The 22,021-nt window shown below is 43.5% G+C and overlaps 1 protein-coding gene across 1 annotated transcript; it reads right to left on the reverse strand.

The window, feature by feature from the left end:
- On the reverse strand, positions 15,476–15,889 carry LOC109224723 (RNA-directed DNA polymerase homolog; the record flags this gene model as incomplete). Its single annotated transcript, XM_019389246.1, has 1 exon — positions 15,476–15,889. A coding segment is annotated over exon 1 (414 nt), but the record flags the coding sequence as incomplete, so codon positions are not given.

The raw sequence follows: 22,021 nt of genomic DNA on the forward strand, positions 1-22,021 counted from the left end.
CCGCCCAAAGGGGTATAAGGGAGTTTTTCAATTAAAGTGACATTATTCGAAATTGGATTATTTTATTTAATTTTTCAGAGTCGCCACTTGGGATAATTTAGGGTGTCCCAAGTCACCGGTTTATTTTAAGTCCCAAATTGAAAATTTCGACTTTATTTAAAAGTCTGCGAACCAGAAATTCTAGGTAAGGAATTCTGTTAACCCGGGAGAAGGTGTTAGGCATTCCAGGGTTCCGTGGTTCTAGCACGGTCGCTTAAACTATTAACATTGGCCTATTATCCGATTTACTACATGTTCTAAACCTATTATGCATTTTAGCCTTATAACAGCCTTTTAATTATTTTAAACCGCTTTTAGGATTTATGGATTTTTTTTTGAACAAGTTACGATTGTCGTACATTTGTTTGTTTGGATTACGCCGCAAACCACGCTACATGAAATGCACCCGCGATTCGCGACTTGTTTTATTAAACATTGTTGAAGATTGAAATTGGGTCACATGAAATGTACACCCGGATTTTAGTAATTAAAAATCACAACTACGTCACGGGAACCGTACTCGAAGCTATGATGAATTATTTAAATAACGCGCCCAAAGCAACTACGAAGATTCAATTTTCAATAGCAACATTTGTGAGGGCCATGGGTTTAATTTATTTATGGCACACCTCAAACCTTTTTCTATAAGTGTTAACTCTTGACTTAATTTTATGAGGGCCATGAGTTATGGATTTTATTTGCGTATGACACACCTCAATTTATTTCAAAGGGTTTTATTATTCAAAGTTGTTATAATCGGGTTACATGAAATGCACCCCCGAATTTGGGAATTAGGTGTGATGACTATGTCACGGGAACCGTACCCATAGCCATGATAATTTATTAACAATCACGCCTAAAGCAAGCTACGAGTATTCAAAATGTTTTCTACACTAAGTTATAATATTAATGTGAGGGGCATAGATTAGGTGATTCAATTGTGAACGGCACGCCTCGATTTATTTTTTTTAAAAGATTTATCTTTTCCAAGAGAATTTGTACTCCTCTTCGTCGATAGTATCACTCAATATTCTGCTTTTAGAAAAGTAACATATGGAACTTGCAGTTGATGATATTGGGTAAACTCTGTGACTAAGCAGGAGAAACCACGTCTATCAATAACTAGAGCAAGCCATTTCTGAAATATACAGAGGAAGTCATTTTTTGAAGAAAATTTACAACTTCCTTTAACTCATTGTTTTAAATAAAACTCTTGAAATATACTGCACAAATAACTTACGATCTTCTGGATCATAGTATCTCAATCAAACTACTTTTAGGCTTTCTCTATACAACCCCAATAAGTAAATTCCAAAAATAACTCCATATAAAAGCTTTCACCAATAACAAACTGATAGTAATATTATATAGGCCTAAAGGCCAAAAGAAGCAATTTTACTTATTCAAGTTATGTTTTCAAATAATTTCACGACTTCAAACAAAACTCCTAATTGAATCAAAATACACATTTATTATACACGACACTAGCAAAATTAGGCATTTGACAGTTCGTGAACTCAAAAATACACACACTCAACAAAAAATAAGATCTGGACATATATCAACACACAAAAATACATGAAAAGCAGTAATTTAAAAACCCTAAACCCGCTTCTCTCTCTCTCCTCTCTCTCTAGGTGTTATGGAGAACTAGAGGGTGCCATGGACGACCAGCTTCTCCCAAGCTATGGCTGTGGGTGAGACTAATTCTAATCCCATCGTTTCTTATGCTGCAAGACTACGACAAAAGTTCTATCCAAATCCAACAACAAAAACTAAATCCTATCGAGTTTGTACATGAACTCCAACTCTACAGTTTTCTATGGAGGAACGAGAATAATTTGCCAGGGAGGAAGGATTACATTAGGCCATTGTCATAAAAGTTAATCAAGATGCACCAGATTTGAAGATATGGAAAAATCTACTGCCCAAGCACTTTGGCGTAAAAGGCAACTGTTTGATAGGTTTACTCGCTCGTGGCAACTAGTTGGTATGTTTTGCTCAATATGATGATTTTGTCATGAATTATCAAGATCAGTAAACTATCTACCATTCAATGAGGGAAGAACATCAACTTAGAATTTTTCTATGGACACTTGGTTTCAACCCTAAAGAGGAGACGTCAATGGCAGCAGTGTGGATTTCGCTGCCCAATTATCGCCTGACTCTTTGCAAGAAGAGCTCTAATGTCCATCAGTAGCTGCTGCTGAAAACCTATTGCAATCGATAGGTGACACAAGCAAAGACACGACCTAGTACAGCTAGGGTAAGAGTTATCCTAGATTTACTAGACAAACATCCAAAGGAAATAAGTTGCAATTCTTGAATAAAGTCACTGGAAAAATAGTTGAATCTGTTCAGCAGATTGTATATATAACCTTGCCTCTATATGCACATGTTGCAAAGTCAAGGACATGATGAAAACATGTGTCTGTTTTATTTTGACAAGAGTCGTGATAGTCGATTGAATGTTAGAAGCTGAGGAATGTGATGATCAAGCGGATGTGGAGAAGTTTCAAGGGGACTTGAGACAAATTTAATAAACGAAAGAAGAGGGATAACTGGTGCAAGTGAAGGGCAGATAGTGCAGCAAACATATGATATTGAGCAACCTAAAGTTGCTTCTTTAACTACAGAGAAGGATCGATCTAAGCCAACATATGATGTCCCTACTTCTACAGTTTTGGCGAGGTTGCACGAAGGCTATTGGTGCTGAGAAAAGTTGTACCTTATTCCAGGTTTATTATTGCAGTACCTGGAAAACAGCAGTTGTATATCTACTACAGCAGTTGAAAAACTAGCAGTGCTACTGTTGTAACATGATGAGGGGCAAGGTACATGATGTTCAGGTGTTAGGGCAGCTCTGGAGAAAGCTGAGCAGAGCGAACAAAAATTGCAGCTGGAATTGAGCAGGCTGCACCTGGAGCTTTGACACCTACTGTACTATGAATCAAAGGTGGGATCTAGAATACACCTAAGGCTGGGCTTTCAATGGCTAAAGGTACTGGGCAGGCAAGGAAATCTGCTACAAATGCCAGCAACTCTGCTACAAAGAGCAAGGACTGGACAGTGATGAATCGTACACCCAGCAAAAAGAAATCTCCAGGTCTTCAAAACCATATTTTATCATCAAAGACCATTGGTGTTTCGAACTCCTTTGATGCTTTGGTGAATGAACATGAGCAAGATGCGAAGGAGGCCAGGAATACGAAGCAACAGATTGGTGATGAGACAAGGCTAATAACTAAAAAAACTAACTCTTCAGGCACTGAGGTACAACAGCAAACTTCAAAAGAAATAGGTGCTCGAGTACATGGTTCGACAGAAATAGTTTCTGTTGATGATCTTAATATCCAAATACCTGGTGAAGCTGTACCAACACTACAATTCTCCAGTCCAGAATTAGCGAATATGATAAAGGAATCCCAGGCGGCTATGTTAATGCATACCACTCCAAAGATCAAGGCTCCATTGGTTACTCCGAATACCTCGGTTCATGAGGTTCCTTCACAATCTATGGCGTCTTTGGTGAGCAAGGAGGTGATTCGGGGCAGCAATTGATATGTACAGGAAACAATCAACATGTGGAGAAAGGTATGGCATCACTTTCACAATCAAATTCTACAAATGAGAAGACTAGTTCTAAGGATCAACAAGTTGCGACGAGTACAATTTTTGTTAATGGCAAGACCTGGGCTGAGAAAGCTGAAGAGGAGGAAGAAGAAGATTATGCAGATAGCTTCCACGACGATAGTGATGATGCGGCAGCCCAATGCTCAGGTGACGATTCTGGACAGAAAAATTTGGGAGCAAAAGGTGAGGCAGTCGTGGAGCAGCTTTCAATTTCCTCTACTATCTTGCCAAAAAAGAGAGGTCTAAGTCCAAATGCAGCAGTTTTTATACCATCTGGACAGCAACAATTGCACTCTAAGGCAGCAGGTTCAAAGGAAATTGAAGTCCCATCTGATGCTATGGTGATGCCCAACATTGTAGCTACTGGAAAGGCAACAAATACAAATGCAATCAATATGAAATTTAACTTGACTCCTACAAACAAACTCCAAGATCTTGTGTCTCATGACATGGAGAGTTTGAGAGCTCTTGATAATCTGAGGAATGATCAAGGAGCGCTAGTGCCAAGATATAATCCTATTGATGCATTTGGTGCAGATATGGGGCAAGGTTTTTATGAAGAAGGGGAAGAAGAAGAACTCCTGGATGCAACCTTTAAAAATGTAGCTAGGGAGGGAGATCTTTCACCTAGACATATGAGAAGTGGATCCACTAAAAACAAGAAGAAGAATCACGAGAGGCAACATAGTTGGGATGACAAGGTAAATGAGGAAGTTAACATTAGGTGACTCCCTATGAGAGTCACAAAGTAAAAAGTGGCTGCCTCAACCACTTCAACGAGGTCCAATCGCTCCAAAAAGAAATGATGCATTTTTTCATACATATTGAAGATGTTTGAAGAGGAAGCCAAGGAGATACAAATTGAAGAGTGCACAAGGTTGAAAAAAGAGAGGCAAGACTCAATTTTTTACATTGTGTTATTTTATCACTTTTTAAGTATCATCAGTTGTAACATCATCACAGAGTATGTTATAAACTTTGTGATGATCATAGAGTACTTAGTTCTTACTAGTTCATTTTTTCTTTATGCTTGCTGATAGATGAGGTATTTTTTATGCCTCAATAGGATTTGTAAGGTAAGGTTTAGCCCAGTATGTGATTGCTCATGTCTTATGCCTTTGGGAAGATATCCAAACGGCTATGAAATTATATGCCCTCATGAGACTTTGCCGGCAGCTACACCATGATCCTCTACATGAGGCTGCCATCATAAGGCAATGTGAGGCGCAGAGGAGTGATTATATAGCCAAGGCATAGAGGCAACACTACTGGTGCTACTGTCCCCCTTATTTGTACTCTTCCTATGTGGTTTGCTTTTTATTATTAATAAAACTAGCCCTAGGCACCTCGCCTAATGGATTTGCTAAAAAAATATATATATAGGAATTTCATAGAGGAAATAGAGAAGTGTGATTGTGCTACTATTCAAAATTATACAAGTTCATAAGGGGCATATCTAAACTTGAAACATGCTGAAATTGGTCAAATAAAGGTAGAGAGATAGATTAAGATGGGGTTACAGAGCATAGCACAAATCACGTTTCAGCCATAGATATTCAACAATCCTTGATTCAATCTCACAACATGAACTCTTATAGCTTTAAGGTATCAAAATCGATCGGAAACATAACATTAGAGGAAAATTACCTCGACAACAGCGAACCAACAAAACTCGCTTAAATAGAGCTCAAGAATCTTGAAAATGGATCCCAGCAACTTTGAACAGCAACAAGCAAAAATTCGGCTAATCCCTCTTCTTTCGAAATCTTTGTTTCACTTTGGATTGCCAAAAGTTTTCGTTTCAGAATTCTTCTCAGCTATTTCATACGCCTCATTTTTCTCTTTTTTTTTTTGAAATTTTCAGATTTGAGATTCACCTTTTAATTTCGAAAAAAATCGTTTTCATCTGCTAGTTTATGTTTTTGACCGCGTGTATGTATGAAGATGAGAGTGGTGAGTGTGTGGGGGTGTAGGCAAATCGGAGGGAGTGAAGAGAAGGCAGAGTAGTGGCGTTTGTGCTCTATTGTGAAAAAGAAGGGAGGGATCAGATTTTGTGTCCTTGTTTTGGAGAATGAAGCGCCGGTTTAGGTTGATGAAGGGGTCTAGGTCTATTCTCAGATGTTAGGTCTGAGATGGAGATGGTCTTCTATTCTCTGTTCCGAAAAATGAAAGGGGGAGGGCTCCTGAAGAAGGCAAACAGCGCTAGGCTCTAAGGGTCTCAAAGATCTGATCCCTCTAGGTCTAGATTTTAGAGGTTTTAATGAGAGAGGGTAGTGGGTTTGGGGTTGATGGGTTCAAGTGTGTTTGGCTGGGGTTGGTTCAAATTTGGGCTTGGATCTGGGTTAGCTTTAGGGAAGAATTGTGCCAATTCGGTACAAAGAGTTAACCCAAATTCATATTAAAACCGCTTTTCAATTACCTATTTTATTCCTTTTTCCTATGTTTTGTCTTTTCTTTTTCTTTAATTAATTAAAATCCTAAATTAATCTATTTTTTTAAAAATTAAAATTCTTTATTTATTTTTTTTAACATTAAAATAACTAATTAACTTAAAACTAAAGAAAAATGCTAATTTTAAAGACTAAAATCTAAATATGTAAAAATGACCATTTTTGTGATTTTTTTTGTTTAATAAAATTAATTCCTATATGCAAATTGAACCTAAGTTGACATGAAATTAAAACATGGCAATTTTTATGTTTTTTTCTATGATTTTAAAATATTAAAAATGCATGAAATGCAACTAAATAAAGAAAAACTACTAAAAATCAATTAAAATTATTTTGGTATATTCTTTAGGAGTTGTTTTCAAATAAGGCAAAAATTAGGTGCTCACAGCTGCCCCTCTGCTCGGAAACAAGAAAAGTTTTCGGGCAAAGATAAAGTGAGCAATTACGAGCAATTTTTGCCCGTTTGAAACTCCATTTGGAAGCATTTTGAAAAACTTTGACCGAACCTTGCTTCGGAGGTTGCCTACATATCCTTGGCTATAAAGGAATCAGGTCAGTGTAGTTCGGGAAGTTTTGGTAGCTGGGACTACCGGGAAACTGTGATTTCACTGCTGTTGTTGCTGTTTTTGCTTGCTGAGGTTCTTATTACACCGAAATGAAAAATAAAAATCTAAACTAGCTAAGCCTATCAACTATGAGTTACAAGATTCCTATCTATAAATCTTCTGAAGCTCGATCTTGAGTCTTGACTGGATGCGGACTCTGATCTGAATCTTGATGCTTGTTAGCTGCGACTACTGGTTCATTCTTCTTCAGCCTCTTGGGTCAAAGCGGGACATACGAAGCTTGTGACTTCAATCATATCTTGAGCATTCCGCATCGTTTCTTCGTTTCTACACTTAGAGTTCACTTCTTTTCTTGTTTCTCCTTTTCTTTTATTTAGGTTGAGACTTCTTCTACCGGTCATCTCAAAACTTGTGCCTCACGGTGAAAAACTTGTTCAGGCGCCAAAGCAAACAAACGAACGAAATTTTTCTGCCCCAGTTTTCACTAGGAAAATTTCGTGAGTTATCGTAACAAAATCTAAACTATTTCTTTATTGAAACCAATAAAATCAGGATTGTGTATCCTTGGGAAAAAGAGATTAGGAAGTGGAGCCCTATATCTATACTAAAAATCAACTAGGGAGCGGAGACCCTATGCTGGAAAGGCGACTAGGGAGTGGAGACCCTATATATGTCTAAAATAAAGTCAACTAGCGAATGGAGACCCTATGTTGGAAAAGCGACTAGGGAGTGGAGACCCTATGTCTAAAATAAAGTCAACTAGGGAGTGGAGATCCTATGTTGGAAAAGCGACTAGGGAGTGGAGACTCTATGTCTAAAATAAAGTCAACTAGGGAGTGGAGACCCTATGTTGGAAGGAAGACTAGGGAGTGGATAGCCTATGTCTAAAATAAAATCAACTAGGGAATGGAGACCCTATGTTGGAAAAGCGACTAGGGAGCAGATATCCTATGTCTAAAAATAAACTCAACTAGGGAGTGGAGACCCTATGTTGGAAAAGCGACTAGGGAGTGGAGACTCTATGTTTAAAATGACTTCAACTAGGGAGTGGAGACCCTATGTTGGAAAAGCGACTAGGGAGTGGAGACCCTATGTTGGAAACGCGACTAGGGAATGGAGACCCTATGTCTAAAATAAACTCAACTAGAGAGTGGAGACCCTATGTTGGAAAAGGCGACTAGGGAGTGGAGACCCTATGTCTAAAAATAAACTCAACTATGGAGTGGAGACCCTATGTTGGAAAGGCGACTAGGGAGTGGAGACCCTATGTCTAAAATAAACTCAACTAGGGAGTGGAGACCCTATGTTGGAAAACCAACTAGGGAGTGGAGACCCTATGTCTAAAACAAAATCAACTAGGGAGTGGAGACCCTATGTTGGAAAGGCGACTAGGGAGTGGAGACCCTATGTCTAAAATAAATTCAACTAGGGAGTGGAGACCCTATGTTGGAAAGCAGACTAGGGAGTGGAGACCCTATGTCTAAAATAAATTCAACTAGGGAGTGGAGACCCTATGTTGGAAAAGCAGACTAGGGAGTGGAGACCCTATGTCTAAAATAAAATCAACTAGGGAGTGGAGACCCTATGTTGGAAACGCGACTAGGGAATGGAGACCCTACGTCTAAAATAAATTCAACTAGGGAGTGGAGACCCTATGTTGGAAAAAACGTAACTAGAGATTGAGGACCCTAGACTACCATGTTTTTGAATTTTCTTCTCCTTTTTTTTTTTAATTTTCATCATCATTTTTTTTTAATTTCAGAGCATGAGTAAATGTGGGAAAGAATTTTGGAGGAGACTTCCCTTTTTGGAGTTGTTGCTGCAAAGCTGTTTTTAGCCCTTGCGCAGCTTCTTTTGGGTAGCACCTGCTTCTTGCAAGGTTGCTTTGAATTACACGTGTTTCCTGTTTTTTCGAACAATGAACAATTGTTAGTTTGAAATGGTGGTTGGTTTTCTGGCCTTGATTGTCTTGATCTCAGCCCGGCTTCTTTGATGAAGATTTCAACTGCAACTGCTTGTTCCCAGAGGACCGATTTCATTTCTGACCGTGGAGAACCTCTAGCTTTGCTAGATTTTTCCATGACGGTTGGTCACGTGGAACTCAACTTTTCGACTTTATTTTGCCTCTATAAGCGCTTCCCTTCTGACTTGTTGTTTTTCTTTTCTCTTCTTTTTTTTTTACTTCGGAGCATTGGCGAGCTTTGGCTCCTCAAACTTGGTGCAATGGCTAGTCGCGTGGGACTTAACCTTTTCCAACTTTATTTTGCTTTTGTAGGCCTTTTTTCTGGCTTCTTTCTTCCAACTTCAATTTCAGAGCATTTGGGGTACCTTGGTTTTTTCAAATCTTTGTCGAGACGGTTAGCCACGTGGGACTCAACCTTTTCAACTTCCAAGAGTTTTCAATTTCAAAACATCCACCACCATGGCCGGTCGAAGTCGACTTGATGCCCCTGACGAGGCTGGGTGCCTTGTTGCACATTAGCTCGTGTCAAATGAGAACCCTGTAAATCAGTCTTGCCATCCCTTCTTTGTCTCAGTTTCGGGATAGAGTTAGACCGAAAGGGATTCAAAGAAAAACAAATAATGGAATGGAGAATGAGTTTAAACAAGATGTGTCCCTTTCGGGGAAAGGAAAGAAGGACTTATCTGTAGTACATGCAGATTTCAATGAACATGACATGCCTTTGGGACTGGATGCCTGATCTGTGTAAACCGTCCGACTCGCAGAAATTCATCACGACATTTGCCTCAAAATTGAGAAACCTTACCCAGGACTGTGTCGACGCCGATAGCTGTGAGGATCCTCTTTTCAATCAGTTGTGGGTTTTCACGAGATGACCTTTCTCATTTCTCTTCTCACCATCGCCTTATAGTGCTCTTTGCGAGTTTTCACTAACAAGACTGTCACGACCCCAGTTCACCCTCCATGAACATGTCGTGATGGCACCTAGTTCCTACAACTAGGTAAGCCTAACAATGCGGAAATTAATATAACTTGCAGAAACATTTAATTAAATTAAGCAAAGCTAGAAGAAAACGGTATATAAGTGCCACTGGGCATATACAACTTAAAAAAAACAGAATGCGGAAGTCTACAATCTCATCCCAAAACCCGGAAACTCACGGGAACCACAGGCTAATAGAAATACTGTAAATGCTCTAATCTCCAGAATGTCTACATCAAAAGTATGATAGAATCTAAACACTACAGATAGAATAAGGAAGGAGACTCTTCGGTCTGTGGACGCTGCAGATATACCTCAAAATCTCCATAGCTCTCCCCGCCTCAAGGATAGTGCGCCTGAGTGGAGGTACCTGGATCTGCACATGAAAAACATGCGCAGGAAGGGCATGAGTACACCACAGCGGTACTCAGTAAGTGCCAAGCCTAACCTCAGTTGGGTAGTGACGAGGAAGGTCAGGGCCCTACTGAGATAAAATATAATAATAAATTAACAGTATGAAAAACTGACAGTAATAATGAGTACAGCAGTGAGATAAGACAGGTTAAACAAGGCAATAACAACTACACAAAGAGCAGAATAAACACGGAATATGTACAACTCAATACCAGTGATAAACAGTGAGGATCTCCCAGGATACCGTCCTGTTGTCCTTTTTCTCAACTGTCCAGTGGATCTCCCGGGATACCGTCCCGTAGTCCATCCCATGTGTAAATCCGAAGGATCTCCCGGGATACCGTCCCGTAGTCCAACCATCAATATGTAAGGGGATCTATCGGAAATCTAACCCGCAGTCCCAAACGAAAAGTGCAGGGGGATCTACCGGGAATTGAACCCGTAGTCCCAAAGTAAACAAACAAAGGGGGGGGGGGGGGGGGGGAGCTACCGGAATCCCACATCCGTAGTCCCAATATAAATGCACAATCACAACCAGAAGATACACAGAAATGAAGTACAAAAGACAAGCAACAGGTAGTACTGGCCTAGCATACTTCACTTGGTACAGTCAAGGCAACTTAAGCAATTAGGCATGTTAAATCAACTAAACATGCTTTCCTAATCTAGCACAGGTTATAATTGCAAGTAGAATAAAACAAATATGAAAGAAACTCAATCTCAATATCTTAAATAAAAACGGATTTTTTTCAACAATTGGCTCAAGTACGCGCTCGTCACCTCGCGTACAAGGCACTCCAATACCAAATAACAAATCCTAAGGGGAAAGGTCCCCCACACAAGGTTAGACAAGCCACTTACCTCGAACCGACTCAAAATCAACTAGATACCACGTCTTTGCCACGAGTATCCGACTCCAAATGGTCCAAATCTATTCAATTCAATTACACGTTGTAAATAACATCGTAAGCAACTGATTCTACTAATTAATTCAAAGCTAAGGCGCGAAATTAGGTAAAATGACCAAATTGCCCTTCAGGCCAACGTCTCGGAATCGAATAATTTTTACATTTTCAGAACCCTCGTACTCTCACTAGTCTAACCATATAAAAATCTCCCAAATCGGAGGTCAAACACCCACTCAAAACTCAATAGTTTGGTCTATGAAATTTTCCCCATTTTTCATTCGAAAATCCGAAATTAAGGAAGAATTCGTGATTAGATTAGTGGGTTTTAAGAATAAGGGAGTAGAGAATCGCTACCCAATCGTTGCCCTCGAAAAACCTTCAAAATTGCTCCCAAATCCGAGCTCCCAAGCTTGTATTTTGATAAAAATGGCTAACCCTCGTTTTTGAAATGTTAAATACTGTCCAGACATTCAATGAATCGCGAACGCGGAGATTTGCTCGCGTTCGCGGAGAAGAAAAATGGAAGATGTCAAAAATGCCCTTTGCGATCGCCAGGGGTAGGATGCGAATGCGAAGGCCTGGGACATTAAATCTACGCGAACGCGTGGTCTGTAACGCGATCGCGATTAAGGAAAATGCTAGCACACCCCTTCTCAACCATACGCTGAGCTTTAAGGAAAGAGATAACTTTACTGTAGTGTGATCTAAAGTACCACTCCACTCAATACGTGGAATACCTGGCATAGCCAGCGTCACGCGTCTTGGCGTGACAATCAAGAATAGCAAAATGGGATGACAACCAGTCCATGCCCAAAATAATGTCAAAATCCACCATTACCGAGTAACAATATGTCCGCTCTGGTCTCACAACCACGAAATAGTAACCAAACATTGACCGATAAATGCGGTCCACAATAAGAGAATCCCCCACAGGAGTAGAAACATAAACGGAGGCACTCAAAGAATCCCGAGGCACACCCAAATGCGGAGCAAAGTAAGAAGACACATAAGAATAAGTAGAGCCCGGATCGAATAGAATCATGCCTCTCTGTACAAATAGTATAATACCTGTAATGATGGAGTCGGAGGCAACAGCCTCGGTACGAGCAGGAATAGCATAATATCTGGCCCTACCCCTCTTCTGAGGCGACCTCTATCTCCCCGACCTCCGCCCCTAAGCCGGGTGGGCAGGTGGGGGTAGCAGCTCAAGTTTGTGTCATGGCCTGAGAACTCTGAGGAGCACGCTGTGGCTGAGCAGTCTGTGAAGATGCACCCCTACCAAGTCTGGGGCAGTCCCTAGCCATGTGGCGTGTATCACCACACTCGAAACAAGCTTTGGGAGGATGCAGTGGCTGTGACTAACTAGGGCCAGGTCTGCTGGACTGACCTAATGGAAGCACCCCGCGCAGGAGGCGCACTAGAAATTGGAGGTGCATAGTAAGGCTCCTGAGGTGTAGGCGGAGCTGGAGCACTGCCGGCTGCTGGAAGAGCTGAATTAACAGGGCGACCCACATAACCTCTCTCCATAACGACTTGATGATGGGGTACGGGCACCAGAGTAGTGACCCGACTCTCGAGACCTCTTGGCCTCCCTCTCCCCTCGCTCCCTGGCGAGCATACCCTCAATCCTCCTAGCAATGCTCACTATCTGCTGATAAGGAATGTCCATCTCCAACTCTCGAGCCATGCTAGATCTGACAGGCGGGATAAGACCCTCAATGAACCTGCGAACCCTCTCCCGAACTGTAGCAACCAAGGTCGGTGCATGCCTGGCCAACCTGGTATATTGATAGCATACTCCGAAACGTCATAGCACCTGGCGCAAATGCTCAAAACCTACACGCCATGCGTCCCTGAGGCTCTTGGGAAACAAACTCTCTCATGAACATATCCGAGAAACTGGGTCCAAGTCAGTGAAGAAGCCTCGACTGGACTGTCTATCTCATAAGTGCGCCACCAATCATAGGCGGCTCCCCGAAGCTGAAAAGCAGTGAAAGAAACCCCGCTAGACTCCACTATTCCCATTATGCGAAGGAGTACGATGACACTCCTCTAGAAATCCCAAGGCATCGTCTGATGCTAATCCACTGAACACTGGGGGATCATACTTCTTGAACCTCTCAAGTTCTCCGCTGCTCGTCCTCTGAAGCAGCTGACCCATCCTCGGCTGAACTGGCGCTGCGGGAATAATCTTGGGAGCATGCTCAACCTGCACTCACTGCTCAGGAGTGGGACGGCAGAAGTCTGTGCTCCTCCCCGGCCTGGGATGTGGCTGCAGCAATGGGAAGCAACCCTGCCTGAGCCAAGGTGGTGTACATGCTCATGAACTGAGCCAAAGTCTCCTGGAGCGCTGGAGTAGTAGTGGCAGTAGTAGGTGTGCCAGGTGCCTGGGCTCCGGCTGGATCTGCTGGTGGTACCTCGACGCAGCTCGCGCAGGTGCTCTGTGCTGCCACCACGTGCGCGTCCTCGACCTCTCCCCCGGCCCCGACCTCTGACCGCTACAGTAGGGGATGCGGGTGCCTGATCATCTCGAGTAGCACGTGTCCTCACCATCTGTGAGAGAATAGAAGTCAGAAGTTTAGAATGATGTTCAAAAATATCGCACGACAAGGAATTCAAATGAAATGAAGATTTTTCCTAAACAGTTACATAGCCTCTCGTAGATAAGTACGGACGTCTCCGTACCGATCAACGAGGACTATAATAAACCGGCCTGTGTTCCGTGACTCCTATGAACCTAGAGCTCTGTTACCAACTGGGCTGTACGGAGTCTATCCTAAATCATCTTAACCTTCTCCAATGCGTCCTGCACCAACTCTGTGCCCATTAGCCTGGCCTCACCCGGCTCAAACCAGCCCACCGGAGATCTACACCTCCTACCATATAAAGCCTCATACGGCGCCATCTGAATGCTAGACTGATAACTGTTGTTGTAAGCAAACTCCGCCAATGGCAAGAAATGATCCCAAGACCCTCCAAACTCAATCACACACGCACGGAGCATATCCTCAAGAATCTGAATAGTGCGCTCGGACTGTCCGTTCGTCTGGGGGTGAAATGCTGTGCTCAACTCCACCCGAGTGCCTAGCTCCTGCTACACGACTCTCCAGAACCGCAACGTAAACTGAGTACCTCTGTCCGAAATGATAGAAACTGGAATACCATCAGACAGACGATCTCCCGGAATAAATCTCCGCCAATCGCTCCGATGAATAAGTGGTACACACAGGAATGAAGTGGGCGGACTTGGTCAGCCGATCCACAATAACCCAAATGGCATCAAACTTCTTCAAGGTCCGTGGGAGTCCAGATACAAAATCCATGGTGATCCGCTCCCATTTCCACTCCGAAATCTCTATCTGCTGAAGCAACCCACCCGGGCGCTGGTGCTCATACTTCACCTGCTGGCAGTTGAGGCATGTAGACACATAACCGACTATATCTTTCTTCATCCGCCTCCACCAATAGTGCTGCCTCAAGTCCTGATACATCTTCGCGGCACCCGGATGGATGGAATACCGCGAACTATGGGCCTCTACTAGAATCAACTCTCAAAGACCATCAACATTGGGCACTCAAAGCCGGCCTTGCATCCTCAATACCCCGTCATCTTCGATTGTCACATCTCTGGCATCTCCACGCTGAACCTTGTCCTTAAGGACAAGCAAATGAGGGTCTTCATACTGCTGCTCCCTGATACGATCAAATAAGGAAGACCGGGAAACCATACAAGCTAGAACCCGACTGGGCTCTGAAAGATCCAATCTCACAAAATGGTTGGCTATGGCCTAAACATCTATTGCCATAGGCCTCTCTGAAGCTGGTAGATATGCCAAACTCCCCAAACTCTTCGCCCGGCGACTCAAGGCATCCGCCACCACATTGGCCTTGCCCGGGTGATACAGGATAGTGATATCATAATCCTTCAGCAACTCTAACCACCTCCTCTGACGCATATTTAGATCCTTTTTCTTGAGTAAGTGCTGCAAGCTCCGGCGGTCAATATAGATCTCATAAGGCACACCGTACAAATAATGACGCCAGATCTTCAAGGCATGAACAATGGCAGCTAACTCAAGGTCGTGGACAAGGTAATTCTTTTCATGTATTTTCAACTGTCTGGATGCGTAGGCAATCACCCTATCGTCCTGCATCAACACCGCTCCAAGGCCAACTCTCGAGGCGTCATAATAAATAGTATAAGACCCCGAACCGGTAGGCAACATCAAGATTGGCGCTGTAGTCAAAGCTGTCTTGAGCTTCTGAAAGCTCGCCTCACACTCCTCTATCGACTGAAATGGGGCACCCTTCAGGGTCAATCTAGTCATAGGGGCCGCAATCAATGAAAATCCCTCCACAAAGCGACGGTAGTAGCCCGCCAAACCAAGGAAACTGCGAATCTCTGTAGCTGAGGACGGCCTGGGCCAACTCTGTATGGCCTCTATCTTCCTCGGATCCACCCGAATACCCTCACTCGAAATCACGTGGCCTAAGAATGCCATAGAACTCAGCCAAAACTCACATTTTGAGAACTTTGCATATAACTTCTTCTCCCTCAAGGTCTGAAGCACGTTCCTCAGGTGCTGCTCATGATCTTCCCGACACCGGGAATACACCAGAATATCATCAATAAAAACAATAACGAACGAGTCAAGATATGGTCTGAACACACTGTGCATCAAATGCATGAAATCTGCTGGGGCATCGGTCAGCCCAAATGACATATCAAGGAACTCGTAATGACCATACCGAGTCCCGAAGGCAGTCTTCGGGATATCTGGCTCCCGAATCTTCAACTGATGGTACCCTGAGCGCAAGTCAATCTTAGAAAACACCTGTGCGCCCTGAAGCTGGTCAAATAGATCATCAATATGAGGCAAAGGATAACGGTTCTTCACTGTAACCTTGTTCAGTTGGCGATAATCAATACACATACGCATAGAACCATCCTTCTTCTTCACGAACAAAACAGGAGCACCCCACGGTGAAACACTGGGTCAAATAAAACCCTTACCAAGCAATTCTTGTAACTGATCCTTCAACTCCTTCAATTTAGGAGGAGCCATACGATACGGAGGAATGGAAATGGGCTGAGTGCCCGGCAACAGATCAATGCGAAAATCAATGTCTCTATCGGGCGGCATGCCCGAAAGATCAGCTGGAAACACATCGGGATAATCCCGTACCACTGGAACTGAATCAACAAAAGGGGTGTTAACACTGACATCTCTCACATAAGCTAAATACGCGGCACACCCCTTCTCAACCATACGCTGAGCTTTAAGGAAAGAGATAACTTTACTGGTAGTGTGATCTAAAGTACCACTCCACTCAATACGTGGAATACCTGGCATAGCCAGCGTCACGGTCTTGGCGTGACAATCAAGAATAGCAAAATGGGATGACAACCAGTCCATGCCCAAAATAATGTCAAAATCCACCATACCGAGTAACAATATGTCCGCTCTGGTCTCACAACCACGAATAGTAACCAAACATGACCGATAAATGCGGTCCACAATAAGAGAATCCCCCACAGGAGTAGAAACATAAACGGAGGCACTCAAAGAATCCCGAGGCACACCCAAATGAGGAGCAAAGTAAGAAGACACATAAGAATAAGTAGAGCCCGGATCGAATAGAACCGATGCCTCTCTGTGACAAACTAGTATAATACCTGTAATGATGGAGTCGGAGGCAACAGCCTCGGTACGAGCAGGAATAGCATAATATCTGGCCCTACCCCTCTCTTGAGCGCGACCTCTATCTCCCCGACCTCCGCCCCTAGCCGGGTGGGCAGGTGGGGTAGCAGCTCAAGTTGTGTCATGGCCTGAGAACTCTGAGGAGCACGCTGTGGCTGAGCAGTCTGTGAAGATGCACCCCTACCAAGTCTGGGGCAGTCCCTAGCCATGTGGCGTGTATCACCACACTCGAAACAAGCTTTGGGAGGATGCAGTGGCTGTGACTAACTAGGGCCAGGTCTGCTGGACTGACCTAATGGAAGCACCCCGCGCAGGAGGCGCACTAGAAATTGGAGGTGCATAGTAAGGCTCCTGAGGTGTAGGCGGAGCTGGAGCACTGCCGGCTGCTGGAAGAGCTGAATTAACAGGGCGACCCACATAACCTCTGCCATAACGACTTGATGATGGGGTACGGGCACCAGAGTAGTGACCCGACTCTCGAGACCTCTTGGCCTCCCTCTCCCCTCGCTCCCTGGCGAGCATACCCTCAATCCTCCTAGCAATGCTCACTATCTGCTGATAAGGAATGTCCATCTCCAACTCTCGAGCCATGCTAGATATGATGGGTGGGATAAGACCCTCAATGAACCTGCGAACCCTCTCCCGAACTGTAGCAACCAAGGTCGGTGCATGCCTGGCCAACCTGGTATATTGGATAGCATACTCCGAAACGGTCATAGCACCCTGGCGCAAATGCTCAAACTCTACACGCCATGCGTCCCTGAGGCTCTGGGGAACAAACTCTCTCATGAACATATCCGAGAACTGGGTCCAAGTCAGTGAAGCAGCCTCGACTGGACTGTCTATCTCATAAGTGCGCCACCAATCATAGGCGGCTCCCCGAAGCTGAAAAGCAGTGAAAGAAACCCCGCTAGACTCCACTATTCCCATAATGCGAAGAGTACGATGACACTCCTCTAGAAATCCCAAGGCATCGTCTGATGATAATCCACTGAACACTGGGGGATCATACTTCTTGAACCTCTCAAGTCTCCGCTGCTCGTCCTCTGAAGCAGCTGACCCATCCTCGGGCTGAACTGGCGCTGCGGGAATAATCTTGGGAGCATGCTCAACCTGCACTCACTGCTCAGGAGTGCGGACGGCAGAAGTCTGTGCTCCTCCCCCGGCCTGGGATGTGGCTGCAGCAAGGGGAAGCAACCCTGCCTGAGCCAAGGTGGTGTACATGCTCATGAACTGAGCCAAAGTCTCCTGGAGAGCTGGAGTAGTAGTGGCAGTAGTAGGTGTGCCAGGTGCCTGGGCTCCGGCTGGATCTGCTGGTGGTACCTCGACGGCAGCTCGCGCAGGTGCTCTGGCTGCACCACGTGCGCGTCCTCGACCTCTCCCCCGGCCCCGACCTCTGACCGCTACAGTAGGGGATGCGGGTGCCTGATCATCTCGAGTAGCACGTGTCCTCACCATCTGTGAGAGAATAGAAGTCAGAAGTTTAGAATTGATGTTCAAAAATATCGCACGACAAGGAATTCAAATGAAATGAAGATTTTTCCTAAACAGTTACATAGCCTCTCGTAGATAAGTACAGACGTCTCCGTACCGATCAACGAGACTATAATAAACCGGCCTGTGTTCCGTGACTCCTATGAACCTAGAGCTCTGTTACCAACCTGTCACGACCCCAGTTCACCCTCCATGAACATGTCGTGATGGCACCTCGTTCCTACAACTAGGTAAGCCTAACAATGCGAAAATTAATGTAACTTGCGGAAACATTTAATTAAATTAAGCAAAGCTAGAAGAAAACGGTATATAAGTGCCACTAGGCATATACAACTCAAAAAATAGAATGCGGAAGTCTACAATCTCATCCCAAAACCTGAAAACTCACGGGAACCACAGGCTAATAGAAATACTGTAAATGCTCTAATCTCCAGAATGTCTACATCAAAAGTATGATAGAATCTAAACACTACAGATAGAATAAGGAAGGAGACTCTTCGGTCTGCGGACGCTGCAGATATACCTCGAAGTCTCCGTAGCTCTCCCCGCCTCAAGGATAATGTGCCTGAGTGGAGGTACCTGGATTTGCACATGAAAAACATGCGCAGGAAAGGCATGAGTACTCCACAGTGGTACTCAGTAAGTGCCAAGCCTAACCTCGGTTGGGTAGTGACGAGGAAGGTCAGGGCCCTACTGAGATAAAATATAATAATAAATTAAGAGTATGAAAAACTGATATTAATAATGAGTACAGTAGTGAGATAAGACAGGTTAAACAAGGCAATAACAACTACACAAAGAATATAATAAACACGGAATATGTACAGCTCAATACCAGTGATAAACAATGAGGATCTCCCAGGATACAGTCCTGTAGTCCTTTTTCTCAACTGTCCAGTGGATCTCCCGGGATACCGTCCCGTAGTCCATCCCATGTGTAAATTCGAAGGATCTCCCGGGATACTGTCCCGTAGTCCAACCATCAATATGCAGGGGGATCTATCGGGAATCTAACCTGCAGTCCCAAAGTAAAAGTGCAGGGGGATCTACCGGGAATCGAACCCGTAGTCCCAAAGTAAACAAACAACGAGGGAGGGGGGGAGCTACCGGAATCCCACATCCGTAGTCCCAATATAAATGCGCAATCACAACCAGAAGATACACAGAAATGAAGTACAAAAGACAAGCAACAGGTAGTACTGGCCTAGCATACTTCACGTAGTACAGTCAAGGCAACTTAAGCAATTAGGCAAGTTAAATCAACTAAACATGCTTTCCTGATCTAGCACAGGTTATAATTGCAAGTAGAATAAAGCAAATATGAAAGAAACTCAATCTCAATATCTTAAGTAAAAACGGATGTTTTTTCAACAATTGGCTCAAGTACGCGCTCGTCACCTCGCGTACAAGGCACTCCAATACCAAATAACAAATCCTAAGGGGAAAGGTCCCCCACACAAGGTTAGACAAGCCACTTACATCGAACCAGCTCAAAATCAACTAGAAACCACGCCTTTGCCGCGGGTATCCGACTCCAAATGGCCCAAATCTATTCAATTCAATTACACGTTGTAAATAACATCGTAAGCAACTGATTCTACTAATTAATTCAAAGCTAAGGCGCGAAATTAGATAAAATAACCAAAATTGCCTTCAGGCCAATGTCTCGGAATCAAATATTTTTTACATTTTCAGAACCCTCGTACTCTCACGAGTCTAACCATACAAAAATCTCCCAAATCGGAGGTCAAACACCCACTCAAAACTCAATAGTTTGGTCTATGAAGTTTTCCCCATTTTTCATTCGAAAATCCGAAAATAAGGAAGAATTCGTGATTAGATTAGTGGGTTTTAAGCATAAGGGAGTAGAGAATCGTTACCCAATTGTTGCCCTCGAAAAACCTTCAAACTTGCTCTCAAATCCGAGCTCCCAAGCTTGTATTTTGATAAAAATGTTTAACCCTCGTTTTTGAAATGTTAAATACTGTCCAGACATTCAATGAATCGCGAACGCGGAGATTTGCTCGCGATCGCGGAGAAGAAAAATGGAAGATGTAAAAAATGCCGTTCGCGATCGCGAGGGGTAGGATGCAAACGCGAAGGCCTGGGACTTTAAAGCTACGCGAACGCGTGGTCTGTAACGCGATCGCGATTAACGAAAATGCTGAGATCCAGAAGCTGCTCTACGCGAACGCGTGAAAGTGCTCGCGAACGCGAAGAACGAACTGGCATAGGTACGCGAACGCGGGTAATGTTATGCGAATGCGATGAAGGAACTGGCCTCCCCCAGGATTACACTATTCGAACGCGAGAGAGAGGCCGCGATCGCGAAGAGGAAAAGTCTGCAACAGCTGAGTTCAGTTTTTCTGCAATTCTTAACAACACAAAATGCTCCGTTGAGCATCCGAAACACACCCGAGTCCCCCGGGACCCCAACCAAACCTACGGACATATCCCATAACACCATTCAAACTTGTACCAATCCTTAAATCACCTAAAACAACGCTGGAAACTCGAATTAAACAAGGATTTGAGCCTAAGAACTTCAATTTCCATCAAAACACGCTTTCGATAAAAAACCTAACCAAAACACGTCCGAATGACCTGAAATTTTGCGCGCACATCCCAAATGACATGACGGGGCTACTGCAACTTCCGGAATTCCAATCCGTCCCCAGGATCAAAAACTCACTATCGGACCGGAAACTTCGAAAATTCAAACTTCGGCATTTCAAGCCTAAATGAGCTACGGAATACCAAAATACATTCCGAACACACTCCAAACCCCGAAATCACCTAACGGAGCTAACGGAACCATCGGATTTCCATTCCGAGGTCGTTTTCACATTGTTCCGACTACGGACCATTTTTCAACACCTAAGCTCTCATTTAGGGACTAAGTGTTCCAAAACTCTCCGAAACCCAACACCGAACGTCCCGGCAAACCAAAATAGCCGAAATGAACTTAGGGGAAGCAGTTAATAGGGGATATGGGCGTAAATTCTTAAGAAGACCGGTCGAGTCGTCACAAAGACTCTCTCATTTTCAATTTCTCTGCTTTCTATCGCCTTACGGTGCCCGTGTGGGTTTTCACCAATAAGACTCTCTCATTTTGTTTCTCTCATTTTGATTGCATCGGATCCATGTAGCTGCATTCTCCGATCCTTGAACATTCTCACCGATTGATCGGAAGGACTTGAACATGATTTGGGGTAAAAAGAATTTGGATTGAATTACAACTTTGGAACCTTTCAGGCGAAATCATCGTCGAACCATTGTAACTTCTGCCCCAGTTTCAACTTTTGGGGAACTTTGTATTTTTATTTTGGTGTGACTGAACCCCAGAGAGGCTGCCTACGTATCCTTTCGGAATCAAGTCGAACGTAGTTCAGGTAAACTTTGTTTTTGGATTTTCTTTTGTTTTTTTTCTTTGTTTTGTTTTTCCTTTCTTTTTCCTTTGCTTTTCCTCTCTTTTTTTTTTCATTTTTTATTTCAAATTCTTTTTCTTTTATTTCCCCCTTCTTTTTTTTTGTATCTTTCTTTTTCTTCTTGTTTTTTTTCATTTCAATTCAATCAATCTTTTTTTTTCACTAACACTCTCAGGTTCCAAAGAGGGTAATCAAAGAAAGGTAACCGGCTCAAAGGGTTGGCAAGGGTTGATAGTGTTTGGCGAGAAAGAAAGCCTTCTTCATCCCAATCGGAGAACATTAATGCTATATAGAGGATCCAACATAGTACCTTTGTCTTCATTTGTATTGACAGTTGTTTCAGGGACATTTCTTCGATGTGTTTCAAGTACAACGCTCTCTTTTGGAAGTACTCTCGTTACCATGTATGGATCTTTCCAATGTGGAGCCAATTTTCCTTTAG

This window comes from Nicotiana attenuata, chromosome 3 (assembly GCF_001879085.1).
Source record: "Nicotiana attenuata strain UT chromosome 3, NIATTr2, whole genome shotgun sequence".
NCBI lineage: Eukaryota > Viridiplantae > Streptophyta > Magnoliopsida > Solanales > Solanaceae > Nicotiana > Nicotiana attenuata.